The sequence below is a fragment of the Python bivittatus genome, unplaced genomic scaffold (assembly GCF_059951505.1).
Source record: "Python bivittatus isolate LINGU-HERP-01145 unplaced genomic scaffold, Pbiv_v1 ctg000080_np1212, whole genome shotgun sequence".
Lineage (NCBI taxonomy): Eukaryota > Metazoa > Chordata > Lepidosauria > Squamata > Pythonidae > Python > Python bivittatus.
This window is the reverse complement of record NW_028277035.1, coordinates 68,342,603-68,359,333: the sequence shown is the minus strand read 5'-3', so window position 1 is coordinate 68,359,333 and position 16,731 is coordinate 68,342,603. Positions and strand designations below refer to the sequence as shown.

At 38.0% G+C, this 16,731-nt stretch overlaps 1 protein-coding gene across 2 annotated transcripts in view; it reads right to left on the bottom strand.

The window, feature by feature from the left end:
- LOC103055298 (ssu-2 homolog) overlaps positions 1 to 6,019 on the bottom strand; it is a 50,589-nt gene extending 44,570 nt beyond the window's left edge. For both annotated transcript variants that reach the window (XM_007431736.4, XM_088134318.1), the window contains exon 1: positions 5,858 to 6,019. In XM_007431736.4, coding sequence (XP_007431798.3) covers positions 5,858 to 5,894 — 37 coding nt within the window. In that variant the 5' untranslated portion in view covers positions 5,895 to 6,019. The remainder of the gene's footprint in view (positions 1 to 5,857) is intronic.
- Between the last annotated feature and the right edge of the window lie 10,712 nt (positions 6,020 to 16,731).

The window sequence follows — 16,731 nt, the reverse complement described above, 5'->3', positions numbered from 1 at the left end:
ACAAACTAGGTGTGCTTCATGTCCCTTCATTTAAACATTGTCTTTGAGCTTAATACTTAATACTAAGGTCTCCACCCTAACCCTAACCCTTTTTCATAGCATAAAATAATTCAATGCATTTTGCAACTGTTTATCAAGATCATACTTAATTGTACAATTTAAGCAACCTTATGTTCATTAACATTTTAGAAATTATATTTAACATTGATATAAAATTTTTCCCTGTCTTTAAAGGTTTCACTTATCTAAATCATCATAGCGTTAACGATTTCTAATTTCTAATATATAATGCCACTGTACTCAGGTATTATCTGCATTCTGTAATGTATTATTTGCATCTTATAATGCAATAGAACAAATAACAATTAATGAAATAGATTAAAGCAGTTCCTATCCTGGGAAGTTGTGAAACATTTTCCTTGCAGAGGTAGAAATTGTTTCTCTGATGTGAACATTATGGCAAATGTATGGATTCTTACATCAGTGTACCTGCCTTTTCTTCCCCCAGCTAGGCTGTTCAATAAATGACCAAATCGAGCAGTCTTGGAGGACAAAATTGCAACATTCTTGACTAACCAATGTGCACATTTTTATTTCTCCCTCGAGCTCTTTTCTTTTCTTTTTCCCTTCAACAGCAAGCTGATTTTTAAAATAGCAAGAGTGTAATAGTAGCTTGGGGATTTGGCAGGAAGAAAAAAAAATAGTGTGCCGACATAGCTTATGAATGTTGCTGGAACTACAGACAATGTGCTTGAAATACTGGATGTTTACAGGAAGAGCAGACTTGCCTGATATCAGTTTGCCCCTCCCTCCCTCCCTCCCTCCCTCCCAAATGTGTCCCATGAGTGGGGAGATGAGAACTCAGAAGCGGAGGTCTCAGGGGCAGAGAGATTGGTGATGAGTAGCAGCAGATAGGCAAATAGCTCCAACTCTGCTCCAGTTGCTTAACAACAGCACTTTCAAGATCTCAGTTAACCCAAATGTAATTTTCATTCCTTGTCTGAAACTTATTCCAGTGTTTGATTCAAAGGGTACTGCAATTAATTGATTTGGCTTCTAAGTAACAGCTTTATATCTTGGTGTTCTAATGAAAAACAAAATAGATCTGGAAGTTTGCTCTCTTCATCTAGAGCAGTGTTTCCCAACCTCAGCAACTTCAAGAAGTATAGATTTCAACTCCCAGAATTCCCCAGGCAGCATTTCCTGCATGGTTTAACTTGTTCAACTTAAAGTCAGTATCAGAACAGAAAACTATATATTTCTGCAGTACAGGCTGGTATAGCTCAGGGTGTCAGAAATTTTGCCAGTAACTTCATAAGACCTACCAATATAGTGACTTGCATTTACAATTCATTATAATCTAAAATATGGGTAAATTAGTGCTATATGTTGTATATGTTGCATAAGAGCATTCATGAGTGGTTAGGATATATATCTGTAAAATACAATAAATGAGTTGCAAATCATTCTACTGTAAGCAATGGTGGGATCTTATTAGTTACATAAGCAAAATGCAGTTATATCTGCCAACAGCCTGCTTCAGAAATTATGGGAAAATTATAAAGTACCAGCATCACATGAGATTTATATTTAATTAATAAAATAAAAGACTTAAATAAATGGAGAATTTCATTCTGAGTCCCTCAACTTGATGCCAAGATACCTCTCTTGGCACTTGTCAAGTTCTGTGCCTGTTCTGACTTCTTATGTAATTAATTTATTTTAAGAAATTAACCAGTACACTAGCCTGCTGTACCGTCACTAAATGAATTAATTCCATAAATATAGATAGTAACTCCAAAAAACTTTATTGTTTCCATTCATTTTCCCCAAAATGACTAGAAGTGGTCTCTTGGTTTCAAATGAGAGTGGTCAAAAACTGCAACTTTATACATTATAGAAGTAAATGTGGGGGCCCATGAATACTCTCTGGCTGGATGTCAACATAGTCTTGTATTTTCCCAGCTGGATTGCTATAGCAACAGGTCTGCTCTGTAAAGTACACTCTCCAAACAGAACTATTTATAACTTTGTTCTTTATTAGAGAAATTATTTTTGGAGTGGCTTGACTCACATACACAGACACTTCCCTTTTTAATTAACCTTATCTATGGCATCTACAAAAACTAAAGTGAAGCTTTAAGTCAATCTGAAGAGGTTTTATGATTACTGTTTTATAGCCACATTGAACTAGCATGTAAATGAATTGCTGAATAATAATAATAAAAAAGAGTGGATTAAACAAAATCTTGAATTCATCCTCCTCTGCTGAAATATCAGAGCTAGCAACCATTAAAATTGGAGATATGAGAAATTTGCACAACATCAATAGTTTCTTCATACTGGATCAGGTCTGCACATATAAGTGTCCATTGTGGGGACTGGAGGGTAAAGAGATGCGACGTGCGTTGGGATATCACAACACAAATGCTGCCTCTCACATACTTGCGTCATAATGAATGTTGCACTGTGTTGTGGTCTTTGTGGCTAGTTATAGGTGTCTATGGCTGCATGATTTTGCCTTTGAAAAGGTTGATTAGTACTATTAAGGAAGTGGCTTGTTTATCTTGTATTATTATAACTGCTAACCATTCTGGGAATAGGGATTAAATTTATGTATAAAACATTTGTGGTCACTAACCCACACCCTGATAGAATTTTTAGTCTGGGGCCTTATTGAGGCCTTGCTCATCCAAACTGCATGACATATATTGCTTGTTATAGTTGGAGTGATATGGCACACGCTGGGTGAGGTTTTCCTACATATTTCCTGAAATATTCCCCACATGACAATCTTTTGTTGTTTTCTTGGTGGGATATGGCAAATTGTTGCACACATAGAGAAGGAAAGCCATCTTCCCAGGCTTCCTTCACCAAGTACCCTCTAAATGTTTTGGATTGCAATTTCCAGAGTCCCATCTCCTGCAACTGTTGGCAAATTGAAGAAGTCTGGGCAAATGATCTGGAGCTTCAAGCAGAACCTCAGCTTGGTGTGAATCAGGATCAGCCAATTTCTGTGCAGCTTATTGATACACACAGAGATCAAATGAGTGCACTTAGGTTCATGAGCTATCAATTCCAATTTCTTCCTGCGAAGAAGAATAACATTCAGGCACCAACAAGCAGCACCTTAAATAGCTCTTTTGTACAGCTATTTAAAAACTAAAAGAAACATCGATTAAACAAGGAGAAATGGGGCAAAATAAAAAAAAAAGTTGTCTATTAGTGTTAAAGATCTTGCATCTGAAAGAGTTATAATGCACATTGGGAAGTGACTTGATCTGTAAATCAGGTTAACTTACATAGGAAAACTGCAGGTTAACGTGTACTATGGAAGTGGAGCAGAAAAACATGTCCTAAGGTCATTTTAAAGGTGAGTGAGAGATTAAAAGAGTGCGATGTTGTCTGATTCTGCCCTCCAAAAACAGTTGCTTGTCCATTCTGCTGAAGGGCACAGTGCCGATTCTTGAAGAAACGTTGGTCATTAAACGAAGTGGCTGCTAAGTGAAACTGCAACAGTGCTTATGATCTTACTTCAGCTTTCCTTTGCTTTACAGACCTGCAAAGGTCGTAAATGCAAGGATTGGTCACAGAGTTACTTTTTCATCACTGCTGTAACTGTGAACAGTCACTAAATGAGTCAGTCGCTATATTATACAGCTGTATTATGGCAGCTTTATCACCTTTGTGTCCCTCAATTTGTTCAGAAGTCTTTTATTTAAAAATAATAATAAAAGATGGCACTACTAATTGTTAAAAGCAAAGTATCATCCAATGATACCAATTTTATTAGTATGAGTGTTGGGCAGCAGCAGCAAGTGATCTGGCATTTGGTGTTTAGAACACACATCTGCTCTGAACTCTATTTCTTCAGCAAGTTATTTGTCTTTGATTCACTTTGTGAAATAGGAATTGGAGCAGAAAATAATGGGGTCAAGATAATGTTCTTTTTAAGTGAAGATCTTGGATCTTGGATACTGTTTCACATCACTTTGTGCGTGTTTGCACATGCATGCACACTGAGAGCATCTACAATCATTTCTCACAATTCCAGAGATTTCCATTGACCCAAAATGTTTATGGATGTCTGTATCTGTATCTGAACATTTTTGGAGCATGCATAAACACTAGAAATAAATAATTCCATCTACCCACCTCACAGCACATACATATATATGTATTTTAAGAATGAACGCCAAATCCTATGAGAAACTAAATAAGACTTGGAGATTGGCAATTTTAACCATGAAAAATATGAAAGCAGGCTTCTAATATCTGATGTCCTGATACAGAAAATGAGCCACAGTTCATCACTGCTTGAAATATCATGACTAGAACTACCAAGTGGACACTGTAGAGAAGCAAATTCAGTTAAACATGAGTAAGAGCTTTTGCCCATGGGTATCCCAGTAAGTTGCCCTTGAACATTAATATGCTTATGAAACCATTCTTGGCATCTGCCAAGATCCCTAACTTCCTGATGCCTACTTTTAAAATAATTTTCAAATATAAGAGGTAACTAGGCAGCTAAGCTCCAAAGTTCCAGCTTCGATTGCCATCTTTATTTCCAAAAATGCAAAATAGGGTTGGAGCTAAAACCTGTGGGTTCAACTGTAGGTTTCAAGCTTTTGGAACCAGACCTGCCTGCTTTGTACTTGGGCAAATTTCAGCTTTACCAGTTTGCTTTTTGGAAAATGAGCATTTGCATAGTCATGCATATCATTGTATTCATTTGATAAATGGGGAACCCTCTCATAGCAGCCATTTTATGGGAGTGCACAAAATACATTCTCCAAGTTCCAAGGTCCTCACTGACCCCTAAAGATTGAAGATCCCAGACTTGGACTGCATAAAAGAAAAATAACAATATTCAACAATGCAATAGTTTGATTTAATTGGACAGGGTCAATTACATTTCCAACTTTTTCAGGCTTTTTGAAAAGGAGTCTTTACCATTTATAAGAGTCAAGGGGCATGAACCAGAATTAGAGCAGATGAGTGTCTCCAAGAATTAGGATTTGCTAGAACACATGGTCTTTTCTGTGGATAGAGATGTTTAAATAGCCCAAGCTACACCACTTGATTTCTCTAGTCAGTTGTAAATTGAACAGACTGAAGCATTTTGTACTACTTTTGATGCTACAAAAATTGCTTTCTTTTCAAACAAAAATCTCAGCTACTGTAAAAAAAAATAGTCTTCAACCTAATTCTTGCTATGATGAAGCTTTTGAATACTTCTGTCCCTGGTGGGATAGAGATTAATATCAGCTTGACATCCTTAATTTTGTTTTAAAAAATGAAATATTCATTTACTAGCAACATGATTTTATATGCAAATATCTAGGAGCTCATTGAATATCTCATTGAACTAGATAAATGTATTAGATGTGCATAAAATTAAATTGTCCATTTTCAAATCTGCTTGCAAATAGTAACTTGATTGCTTTCTGCAAAATGTTTATGAATACAATGCCTTCAAATAGCTCAGTGCTGTATAACCAGCTTTTTATGGCCCAGCTGTTAAGTGCACATTTTCCTTATGAGCTGGATAATAAATGATCACTGAGCTTTCTGATCACTAAGACTAGCAGAAAATGCAAACCAAGCATAATCCCAAATTACAAGTGAAAGCCAAAAGAGTCTAGAGGAATTCTGCACTGGACTTTCAATAAATATTATGATCCATCCTCCAGTTTCTGAGAGCAGTGCATTGCTATGAGCCAAATTTCCATCCATCTAAAAGCAAATCACAGAGTACATATTGTATTTCAGTGCTAAATCAGCATTCTAAAATACGAGTTGTAAGTCATTGGTTGAAAATTCTGCTTTCTGAGATACCCCTTTCTTTTTTACTTACTGTCTTTGTCTCCATTGTGCTCTTGATCCATTCTCATGATGTAGAGGGTACAAGGAATACAGGCAAGACAAAGTCCCACTGCAACTGTTTGGACTTGTATTGTTTACTAAAAGTTCTGTGTTAGCAGCAGTTCAAAATCCCAGGCCAGCTCCTGCAACCACTCCCAACTCATACAACAATTTGGAAGCTAGTGATTAATCACTGGTCACGACGGAAATGAAGTCTAAGCTCTGCGATGCCAGTAAGAGTTGCACTGATCACTACTTGGAAAGACATCCTGTCATCCTCTATGTATGACTGTGACTTTAATCTCTGTGCTTTACTTCTATTCATTCAATTTACAGAAAAGTTTTAGGAAAAAAATCACTGCTGCAGAAGCAAAATGTGCTGTACTCCCCAAAGTTACATCGCGTAGAGATGTTCTAGTTAAGCCAGACTTTATCTGTTTGATGCCCCTAGATCTTGGACTTAAAAACTCCTAATTCCTATTCATCTAGGTATTATGGGAATTAAACTGCAATATATCAAGAGAGCACTTGGTCAGGGAAGAGAAGACTGCCTTTACTAAAAACATACACACATCATCAGTCTGTGTTATATGATGATAACACAGTTTCTAAGTGTGTTCTTCCTCAAGTTGTCCTGGAACAGATAATAAATTGCCAATTGTTTTTTTCTTATTTCTTAGCTGAGTTTTTATTTTTTTAAAGCTCAGTATATTTGATGCAGACAGTGCCAAGATAACAATATCACAGCCAGTGATCTGGTTGACTAATGTACTATATATCTGATTGATCCAGTCCCTGGTAATGTCAAAAGACACATTCATAGAGACTGGAAAATCAATTTTCATTCTGGACTTAAGCTAATAGGAATATTCAGAATGTGGATAAAGTCTCACAATCTCTAAAACCCATTCCCTCAGAATTTTTTAAAGCTTCTGTAGGTCATTACCACAGGGTTTCTTCAGTAGCCCTCATCTGTTGGGGTCTCTTCAGTAGGTTACATGATCCCCATCCCAAATCTCTTTGGTGAGCCTTGGCAACTCCCCAACTTACTGCCACAGACCTCTTTGGTGGCATCCCTCACTGATATACTAGGCACTACTATTGCCTCTACTACGCCTGCCACTGCAGCTTCAGGCAAGCTTGGCTGGGCTGCTGTTCTCCTTGCTCTCTGGCTATTGCTTTGCTCTTCAACTGCTCAGCCTTCAGCTCAGTTGAAATTTTTCAGTTTTGTTTAGCTCCTCGATTCAGTGGAAGATTTTCACCTTCCATAAGGAAGAAATAGTCTCATTCCTATCAGCTGCCAATGAAGGAAAGAATATTTCTTCCCTCTCTACTGAACTTCTGACTGTTCCTTTTATTTTGCCATCATTAGAAGGTGAGTTTGTTTGAAGGGAAAGGGGAAAGAAGGTTGACTGGCATTGTTTTCTCCACACCACACAAGTACATGGAGAGCCCTGAGCAATGTCTTGACCTTGACTTTTTTTACCTGTGTTGATGTCTCTGCAATGAAATCCCTTGTGCCTCCTTCTACATCACATATTGTACATCCATCCCATGTTTGGTTTCTGCTCCTTCTGTGATTTCCAGGTCATTGATCTAGTGACTTTCCCTGAAGCACTATCTTCTCTTTCCTTTTCTTCTATTTCTGTCTGCTTTCCAGATTCTTCACTTACCACCATCAATTGACTCCCTTCATCCGGTCTTGATAACTTTGACTTCTAAGTCTCCACAGCATTGGCTCATTGCATTCGTTCAGTATATTTGCTCATGTACCTGTAAAAGCAAACAAAAGCATTGGCTTGATATAAATCATGTTTTCTACCTGATAGTGGAAAGCAGGAGCAAAGGATGGCAGATGATAAAATATACATAATGACATTACCATGCAAATGTCACAACTTATGTATTTGCATCAAACATAAGCAAGTATATAATTGCAGGATTTGTGATGATATCATTCCATGTGTGTCATCATTTTGGCATCATCACAGTTTGCTGATCTACAAGATTAAATAGTATGATTATATCATTTTGACCATGTAGTCCCAAGAAAGCTTCAGCACCTATTCTCTATCTTTGACATTTTGCTAAGGTCAGCTCCATGTTTTTCCCTGCTCACTCACTTTCTCACCCTTCTCTTCACTTCTTCTCCTAATTATCCTATAGTCCTCATCTGAACTATCTGCATACCCCTTTAAATTGATTCCTTCCTTGCCATTTCCTTCCATCATGACCAAGTTCACTTCACTCTTTCTCTCTCCTGATTTTTTCTCTACTGTGTTCAAACATGCAGCATTTCCCTAACCGCAAGAACTATCTTTGTCCCACTTTCCTTCTCCAGCTACTATTCAATTTCCTTTTGTTTCCAAACTTCTGAAGCCTGTTATTTACTTGTGCTATCTCAACTTTTTCTTGTCTATGTCCACTTTTGATCCTATCCAATGGCATTTCCATCTCCCTGACTTCTTAATCTATCCCCACAACTCACTGATGAGTGAACAATCTCACTACATTTAAAAAAAACCTACTTTTCCTTGGCCAAATAACAGTCAATTTCCCCTTCTACTAATAATTATTTTTATGCCCTGAGTTGGCATGCTCATGTCCTGAGCTAGTTCTACCTGCCTGACTGAACGTTCAAAACTCCTTCTCTGCTTCAACTCTTTAGCTATGAGTTTATTTGTCATGGCTTCACTCTTGACTTTCTGCACTGTTCTTTTTACCTTCTGCCCTTATGACTACATTAGTCCCTCTTCTATCTAATTATTTTTTTGGTCTGTCCTTCTAAACGCAATTTCTATACCTCCAGCTGCTTTCTTGGTGTTTCTGTGCCACGCTTCATGGTCTTCAGTATTGTTGTTGTTTAGTCGTTAAGTCGTGTCCGACTCTTCGTGACCCCATGAACCATATTGCGCCAGGCCTTCCTGTCCTTCACTGCCTCCCTGAGTTTGCTCAGTTTCATGCTCATTGCTTCAGTGATGCTATCTAACCATCTCATCCTCTGCCGTCCTCTTCTCCTTTTGCCTTCAATCTTTCCCAGCATCAGGGTCTTCTCCAAAGAGATCTCTCTTCGCATTAGGTGACCAAAATATCTGAGCTTGAGCTTCATTATCGATCCTTCCAATGAGCAATCAGGGTTGATTTCCTTTAAGATTGACTGGTTTGACCTCCTAGCAGTCCAGGGGACTCTCAAGAGTCTTCTCCAGCACCACAGTTCAAAGGCATCAATTCTTCGGCGCTCGGCCTTTTTTATGGTCCAGCTCTCACAGCCATACATTACTACTGGAAAAACCATAGCTTTGACTATGCGGATCTTTGTCGGCAAGGTGACGTCTCTGCTTTTTAATATGCTATCTAGGCTTGCCATAGCTTTCCTCCCAAGGAGCAAGCGTCTTTTAATTTCATGGCTGCTGTCTCCATCTGCGGTGATCTTGGAGCCCAAATAAATGAAGTCTGTTACTGCTTCCATTTCTACCCCTTCTATTTGCCAGGAATTGATGGGTCCAGATGCCATGATCTTAGTTTTTTAATGTTGAGTTTCAAGCCAGCTTTTGCACTCTCCTCTTTCACCCTCATCAAGAGGCTCTTTAGTTCTTCTTCACTTTCTGCCATTAGGGTGGTATCGTCCGCATATCTGAGGTTGTTGATGATTCTCCCTGCAATCTTAATTCCGGCTTGTGATTCTTCCAGCCTGGCATTTCTCATGATGTACTCTGCATATAGGTTAAATAAGCAGGGTGACAGTATACAGCCTTGTCGTACACCTTTCCCTATTTTGAACCAATCGGTTGTTCCATGACCGGTTCTAACTGTTGCTTCTTGGCCCGCATACAGATTTCTCAGGAGACAGGTAAGGTGGTCTGGTACTCCCATCTCTTTAAGAATTTGCCACAGTTTGTTGTGATCCACACAATCAAAGGCTTTTGCATAGTCAATGAAGCAGAAGTAGATATTTTTCTGGAACTCTCGTGCTTTCTCCATGATCCAGCGAATGTTGGCGATTTGATCTCTAGTTCCTCTGCCTCTTCGAAACCCAGCTTGTACATCCGGTAGTTCTCGGTTCATGTATTGCTGAAGCCTAGCTTGTAGGATTTTGAGCATAACCTTGCTAGCATGTGAAATGAGTGCAATTGTGCGATAGTTTGAGCATTCTTTGGCGTTGCCCTTCTTTGGAATTGGAATGTAAACTGACCTTTTCCAATCCCGTGGCCACTGTTGCGTTTTCCAAACTTGCTGGCATATTGAGTGCAGCACTTTAACACCATCATCTTTTAGTATTTTAAATAACTCAGCTGGAATACTGTCATCTCCACTAGCTTTGTTGTTAGCAATGCTTCCTAAGGCCCACTTGACTTCACTCTCTAGGATGTCTGGCTCAAGGTCAGTGATCACACCAGCGTGGACATCAGGGACATTAAGATCTTTCTTGTATAGTTCTTCTGTGTATTCTTGCCACCTCTTCTTAATCTCTTCTGCTTCTGTTAGGTCCCTGCCTTTTTGTCCTTTATCATGCCCATCTTTGCACTAAACGTTCCTTTCATATCTCCAATTTTCTTGTAGAGATCTCTAGTCTTCCCCATTCTATTGTTTTCCTCGATTTCTTTGCATTGTTCATTTAAGAAGGCCTTCTTATCTCTCCTGGCTATTCTCTGGAAATCTGCATTCAGTTGCTTATATCTTTCCCTTTCACCCTTGCTTTTCGCATTCCTTCTTTCCACAGCTATTTGTAAAGCCTCATCAGACAGCCATTTTGCTTTCTTGCATTTCTTTTTCTTTGGGATGGTTTTAGTTGCTGCCTCCTGTACAATGTTACGGACCTCCGTCCATAGTTCTTCAGGCACTCTGTCTACCAAATCTAATCCTCTAAATCTATTCATCACCTTCACTGTGTACTCACAAGGAATATGATCTAAGTCATACCTGAGTGGTCTAGTGGTTTTCCCTACATTCTTCAATTTAAGCCTAAATTTTGCAGTAAGAAGCTCATGATCTGAGCCACAGTCAGCTCCTGGTCTTGTTTTTGCTGTCTGTATAGAGCTTCTCCATCTTTGGCTGCAAAGTATATAATCAATCTGGTTTCGGTATTGACCATCTGGTGATGTCCATGTGTAGAGTCGTCTCTTGTGTTGTTGGAAAAGAGTGTTTGCTATGACTAGCTTGTTCTCTTGACAGAACTCTATTAGCCTTTGCCCTGCTTCATTTTGTACTCCAAGGCCAAACTTGCCTGTTATTCCGATTACTCCTTGACTTCCTACTTTAGCATTCCAATCCCCTATGATGAAAAGGACATCTTTTTTTGGTGCTAGTTCTAGAAGGTGTTGTAGGTCTTCATAGAAGCGGTCAACTTCAGCTTCTTCAGCATCAGTGGTTGGGGCATAGACTTGGATGACTGTGATATTGAATGGTTTGCCTTGGATACGCACTGAGATCATTCTGTCGTTTTTGAGGTTGTACCCCATTACTGCCTTTCCCACTCTCTTATTCACTATGAGTGCAACTCCATTTCTTCTAAGGGTTTCTTGCCCACAGTAGTAGATATAATGGTCACCCAAATTAAATTCACCCATTCCCGTCCATTTCAGTTCGCTGATTCCCAAGATGTCGACGTTCAATCTTGTCATCTCATGTTTGACCACATCCAGCTTGCCTTGGTTCATAGATCTTACATTCCAGGTACCTATACAATATTGTTCTTTACAGCATCGGACCTTCTTTTCGCTTCCAGATACATCCACAGCTGAACGTCCTTTCGGCTTTGGCCCAGCCGCTTCACTCTTTCTGGAGCTACTTGGAAATGTCCTCCGCTCTTCCCCAGTAGCATATTGGACACCTTCCGACCTGAGGGGCTCATCTTCCGGCGTCATATCTTTTAGCCTTTTAACATTGTCCATGGGGTTTTCTTGGCAAGGATACTGGAGTGGGTTGCCATTTCCTTCTCCAGTGGACCACATTTTGTCAGAACTCTCTGTCATGACCTGTCCGTCTTGGGTGGCCCTGCACGGTATAGCTCATGGCTTCACTGAGTTACGCAAGCCCCTTCGCCACGACAAGGCAGTGATCCATGAAGGGGGTCTTCAGTATAGTAATGAGGAAACTTTGAATCTTTCCTCAGAGAGCTCCTCTTCCCATACCCTCTGATTATCTATTGGTGACATCATTATCAACCCATGTATTCATGTTTTTCTCTCCCTTAATCCACACATTCAATTTGTAGCCAGCTTGTAATGCTGCTCCCTTAACATCATGGAAACAGTATGGCCATTTGTCTTAAGAATATGAAAATCTATGCTTTTTAATGCCTAAGTAAAAGCAACGAACAAACACTTTCTCCTACTTGTGTTCCCTAACTACTGGTATTTAAGACATACAGATTCTGATAATTGAGGTAGTGTCTCACAGCTACTACTCATGGACAGTCTTATTCTCTGTAAAGTGGTTGATTCTTCTTTTTTATGTCATCACTATATTATTTTTGGTAGCAAATTTTACAGGACAATTATGCATGAGACACAAAATGCTACACTGAATCCCATCAAAATTAACTTCACTGGCTCATCACAAAAGTATAGGAGAACTTTGTTTTCTCTGTGCAGATCAAAAAGCAGGTAGGTAGTTACTCACATAGGGCAGATGAAAAAAGTGAAGCTTCTATTGTAGAAATCACTTGAGTGATATGAATAGCACCTACTGTATATACAGTCCTGGTTGTATTACAGTTTTACTACACTGGCCAACATAAAGATGAGATCGGGAAAATACATGTCCATCATCCACCCTGTACATCTGAATTTCCTCAAGAAAAGTGTCATTTGCTATGTTTTAATCCTAAATGTGGATGCTTAGAACTTTTGTTGCTGTTACTGTTGCTATCAGTGATTGCATCTATGCATACCCATCGTGCTCTTCCCTTTCAGGATGATCAATTTTATGCAAGGCACAGAAAAAGCATTAGATGCAGGGGGAAAAAACCAAAAGAGATTAATGACGGAGAAAGAAGAGGAGAGAAGACAAAAGGAAATCTAACTAAATCTAATTATGGATTTGGGAATTATTTTTTCTTTTAAAAGACAAGCGAGTCATCTAGTAAAATTTATGAAACAAGTTTTTCATTATAAGAATCAGTAAATTTTTCAGACTTCACTGCCAAAATGTATAAAATGAGAGGAAATTATAAACTTAAGTTTGTCAATAGCAGTAATTTCATTGCCGTGTTTGTTGCAGTTTCTCATGTTGAAATTACATCCGAATAATCAGAGTGGCCTCCCGCATCCCAACAGCATTTCAGTAAATAATAGCATCTGGTCCTCCTAGCAGTAACGCTGTCATTAATGCATTCTGTACTATTTGTTACCATTAATATGTATGACTAATACAGTACTCTTAGGGGGCCAATTTGACACCGCACTTCATCTTGGTGTTTATCATTTTTTGTAGGTCCCTTCCCCCAAGGACTGTGATTAACATCTGTTGGAGAGAAGAACATTATGCAAAATTAGCCGACTTTGGAGTTATGCATTAACATGACTTAACACATCATTCACTGAAACTCCCTTTTGATGCTGTGGCAATGAAAAATTATCACAAAAGTTAGTCCAAGTGCTACTTTTTCAAGCAATATTGTAAAGGCGATTGTATAATTAAATTAATCCATCCACTGGACAAGCTGAATCCATTGCTCTGAGCTTGAATGACAAGCATAGAAACATTATCTTGACTGAGATGGAATAACCCAAAGCAAATATCAAGCAGTTCCATTTATTGATTGATTGATGGTTAGCCCACCTTTAATTTTTGCTGGCAGCGTACATGTCTCGTGCCCCTACCTCCTATTTTCCCCACATCAACAGCCCTGTAAGGTGATGAGAAAAAATGACTGGCCCATAGTCACCCAGCCATCTTTCATGCCAAGGGAAGACTAGAGCTCATGGTCTTCCAACTTCTAGCCCAGCACCTTAGCCACTATAGGTAGTCCTCATTTAGCAACTGCCTTGTTTAGCAACTGTTTGCAGTTACAACAGTGATGAAAAAGTAACTTTATGACTGGTTCCCACATTTACAATCTTTGCAGGACTGTAAAGCAATGGAAAGCTAAAGTAAGATCATAAGCACAGTCGTGGTTTCACTTAGTAACCATTTCACTTAATGACTGAGTTGCCAGTCCCAGTTGTGGTTGCTAAATGAGAACTACCTGTATACCAAATGGGCTCTCAATGGGTTTGAGTCAATATGTTTATTTATTTACTCCACTTATATGGCTACCCAATCTCCATGCAAGTGTAGATGCTAACAACCAGTTAAATGCAACAACAACAACAAAAAAATCACCAAGACAAAAATATCTATCTTGCAAAGTACCTTCAAGGAATAAAACAAGTGGTGACCGAATATAACTGGGAATAGGCAGAAAAAGCTGCAAAGCACTCGTCAGTGGCAAACACCTGGAGAACCTACTGCAGAGGTCAGTAATGTGTTAAGCCTCTGGAATGCTAAATGTGTCTATTTCCTGTCCTAAATTTTCCCAGAAACAAAAATAAAGGAAATCCCCAAAATGCAAGGCTTCCAGTTTCAGGTGACTAAAGAAAAAGCCCACACAAATTTCTCTAGTTAACCAATAACCTGTAATCACACAATTCTTTTACTGAGAATAGTTAGTATAAGGAACGTCATGTTGCCATCAGTTGTTTAAAAATGGTAGACTCAAAGTCCCCTTCAGCTTCCTGAAAGGAAAAAAACATAAACATAGTTTAAAAATGGATAGTAAACAGTGGACATCCATTAAGTAACTCTTTTTTATAGCAAGACCTGTTAATCTTCCCAGTACTTTTTACTTAATTACCTATCTTTTGTACTTGTTCCTTCTATGTAAGTTTTTGAAAGTTAATCCCGCTGCTGCTGTATACGTCCTGCTGTTTTGCAGTTCTTTTTTGCAATTATTTCTACGTGCTACATTAGTTTACAAATGAATTTGTATTTGATGCTATTCTTTTAGAATTACCCTTTTAGACATTATTGTTAAAATGTTCATCTAACTCATTTTCAAAAAAACCTGTTTCAAACAGTGGAAGAACAAGAGGTCTTTTAACCACCAACCTAACCCTAACCACCCTCAATCAAATAACGTTTGAAACATCAAATAATTCTGATCTGAAACAATGTTCTGATTCAAAACATTTAAACAGTCTGATTTGGATCAATGATTCAAAGCATCTAAATAGGTGAATTCATCAAATCATTTTTAGTGAGAAGATGCTTTTCACATAAACAAAAGCAATTACATTGTTCAGTTGACACTGCAGTTCCAAGGTTTGTCTGAATTGCCTTTTTTTGAATCTCCAAATAAAATTCTCAATTTAATCTTTGTACCATCTTGGTACATACATTAAAATTGTGCATCTTGAACACAGTCAAGTGTTGCCTACAAAATAATAATCCACCACAAGTAGCATTTCTAGAATCTTCCAAACAATACCATTTAGCATATGATTGCTTGTAAATCATCATTTAGTATTTATTGAAAAAAACAGAATTGCTATGATGAATTTGCCTCTTTCAAAGACTCACAAAACCCTATTTTTCTAATTTTTCTCCAGTTATCTATGTCTTCTGTGTCAGTTTGTCCATACCTTACTACTGTACGTCAGATGCAGTTAAAAATGTTACTTGTAAATGTCAGAAAAGTGTCACAAACTGTTATTGCATGTTACCTATCAGAAATGGTAATAGATTACTGCAATTCTGAAAACTTGAAATGAAAAGAGGAATATAAATGCTTTAACAAAAATAATACCTTTGAATTTCTTATGTTGTCATCAAGTGTATGTGATTGTCAGCTTCTATAAAAAAGCTACAGATACTGTGAAATATTAATTACTGTATGTTTGATACTACAAAAAAGTAAAATAATAATCAAATACTCGTTAAGCAACCAGTCTTGGGGGTGGTGGGATTACAAAATCTCTGCAAAAATTAATCACTACATATTACACTCAGGAGAAAAAAAAAACCCTTGTCAAATACTAACCTTTACTACCACCAGCAGCACCACCACCATCCACATATCAATTTTGCAATGTATCTGACAGAAATATTCACACAGGGATTCCATGCTACTTATACAATACTTCAACTGATCTATTTTTCTTCTGCTCTTTCTCTGAACCCGCTGTCTGTGAGTATACAAGGTGTATGACAGTTAGCATCACAAGATCATCTAGTGACCAGGTCCACCACTGGGCTAAAGATATCTACTGAGCTTCATGGTAGACCTAAGAAGATTTAACCCGGGGTCTCTGCAGGTCAAGTTCACATTTTAAACACCACAGTGCGCTGGCTATTTAGAGAGTGAATACTTTTAAACTGATAGCGTTTTCATATGATTTTCTGGAATTAATACCCATGAAAACCTGATTAGGCAATTATGCTTACATCCTTAAATATGTTCTAACAGTGCTATATAAATAGAACAAAACAAAGCAGCCTGTTACTTTCTGATAACATTGTCATTTATTTATCTACTTTTGAAAGGGAGCAACATTTGGGGAAAAACACTATTACTGCACAGTAAAATAATAAAGCATAAATAAAAATAACCAGACAAATAATATTTTTTTAATAGAAAAACGAGATCCTGCATTTTATCAAAACAGTGCTGAAATCTTTATTCACGGAATAAATGGGAGATAACAAATAAACAGTGGTGAATGCTAGGTTTACTACAATATATGTTCTGATATAAATCAAGGCTCTTCATTGAGTTGGTGTTGACATAGAGAGGGTGTTATGATTTAGAGTTTGTTTAGTTTTAGAGAACTGAGATTGAAATAACATGGTTTTTGCCTTAAACAGTGAATATCTTTTGAGATGATT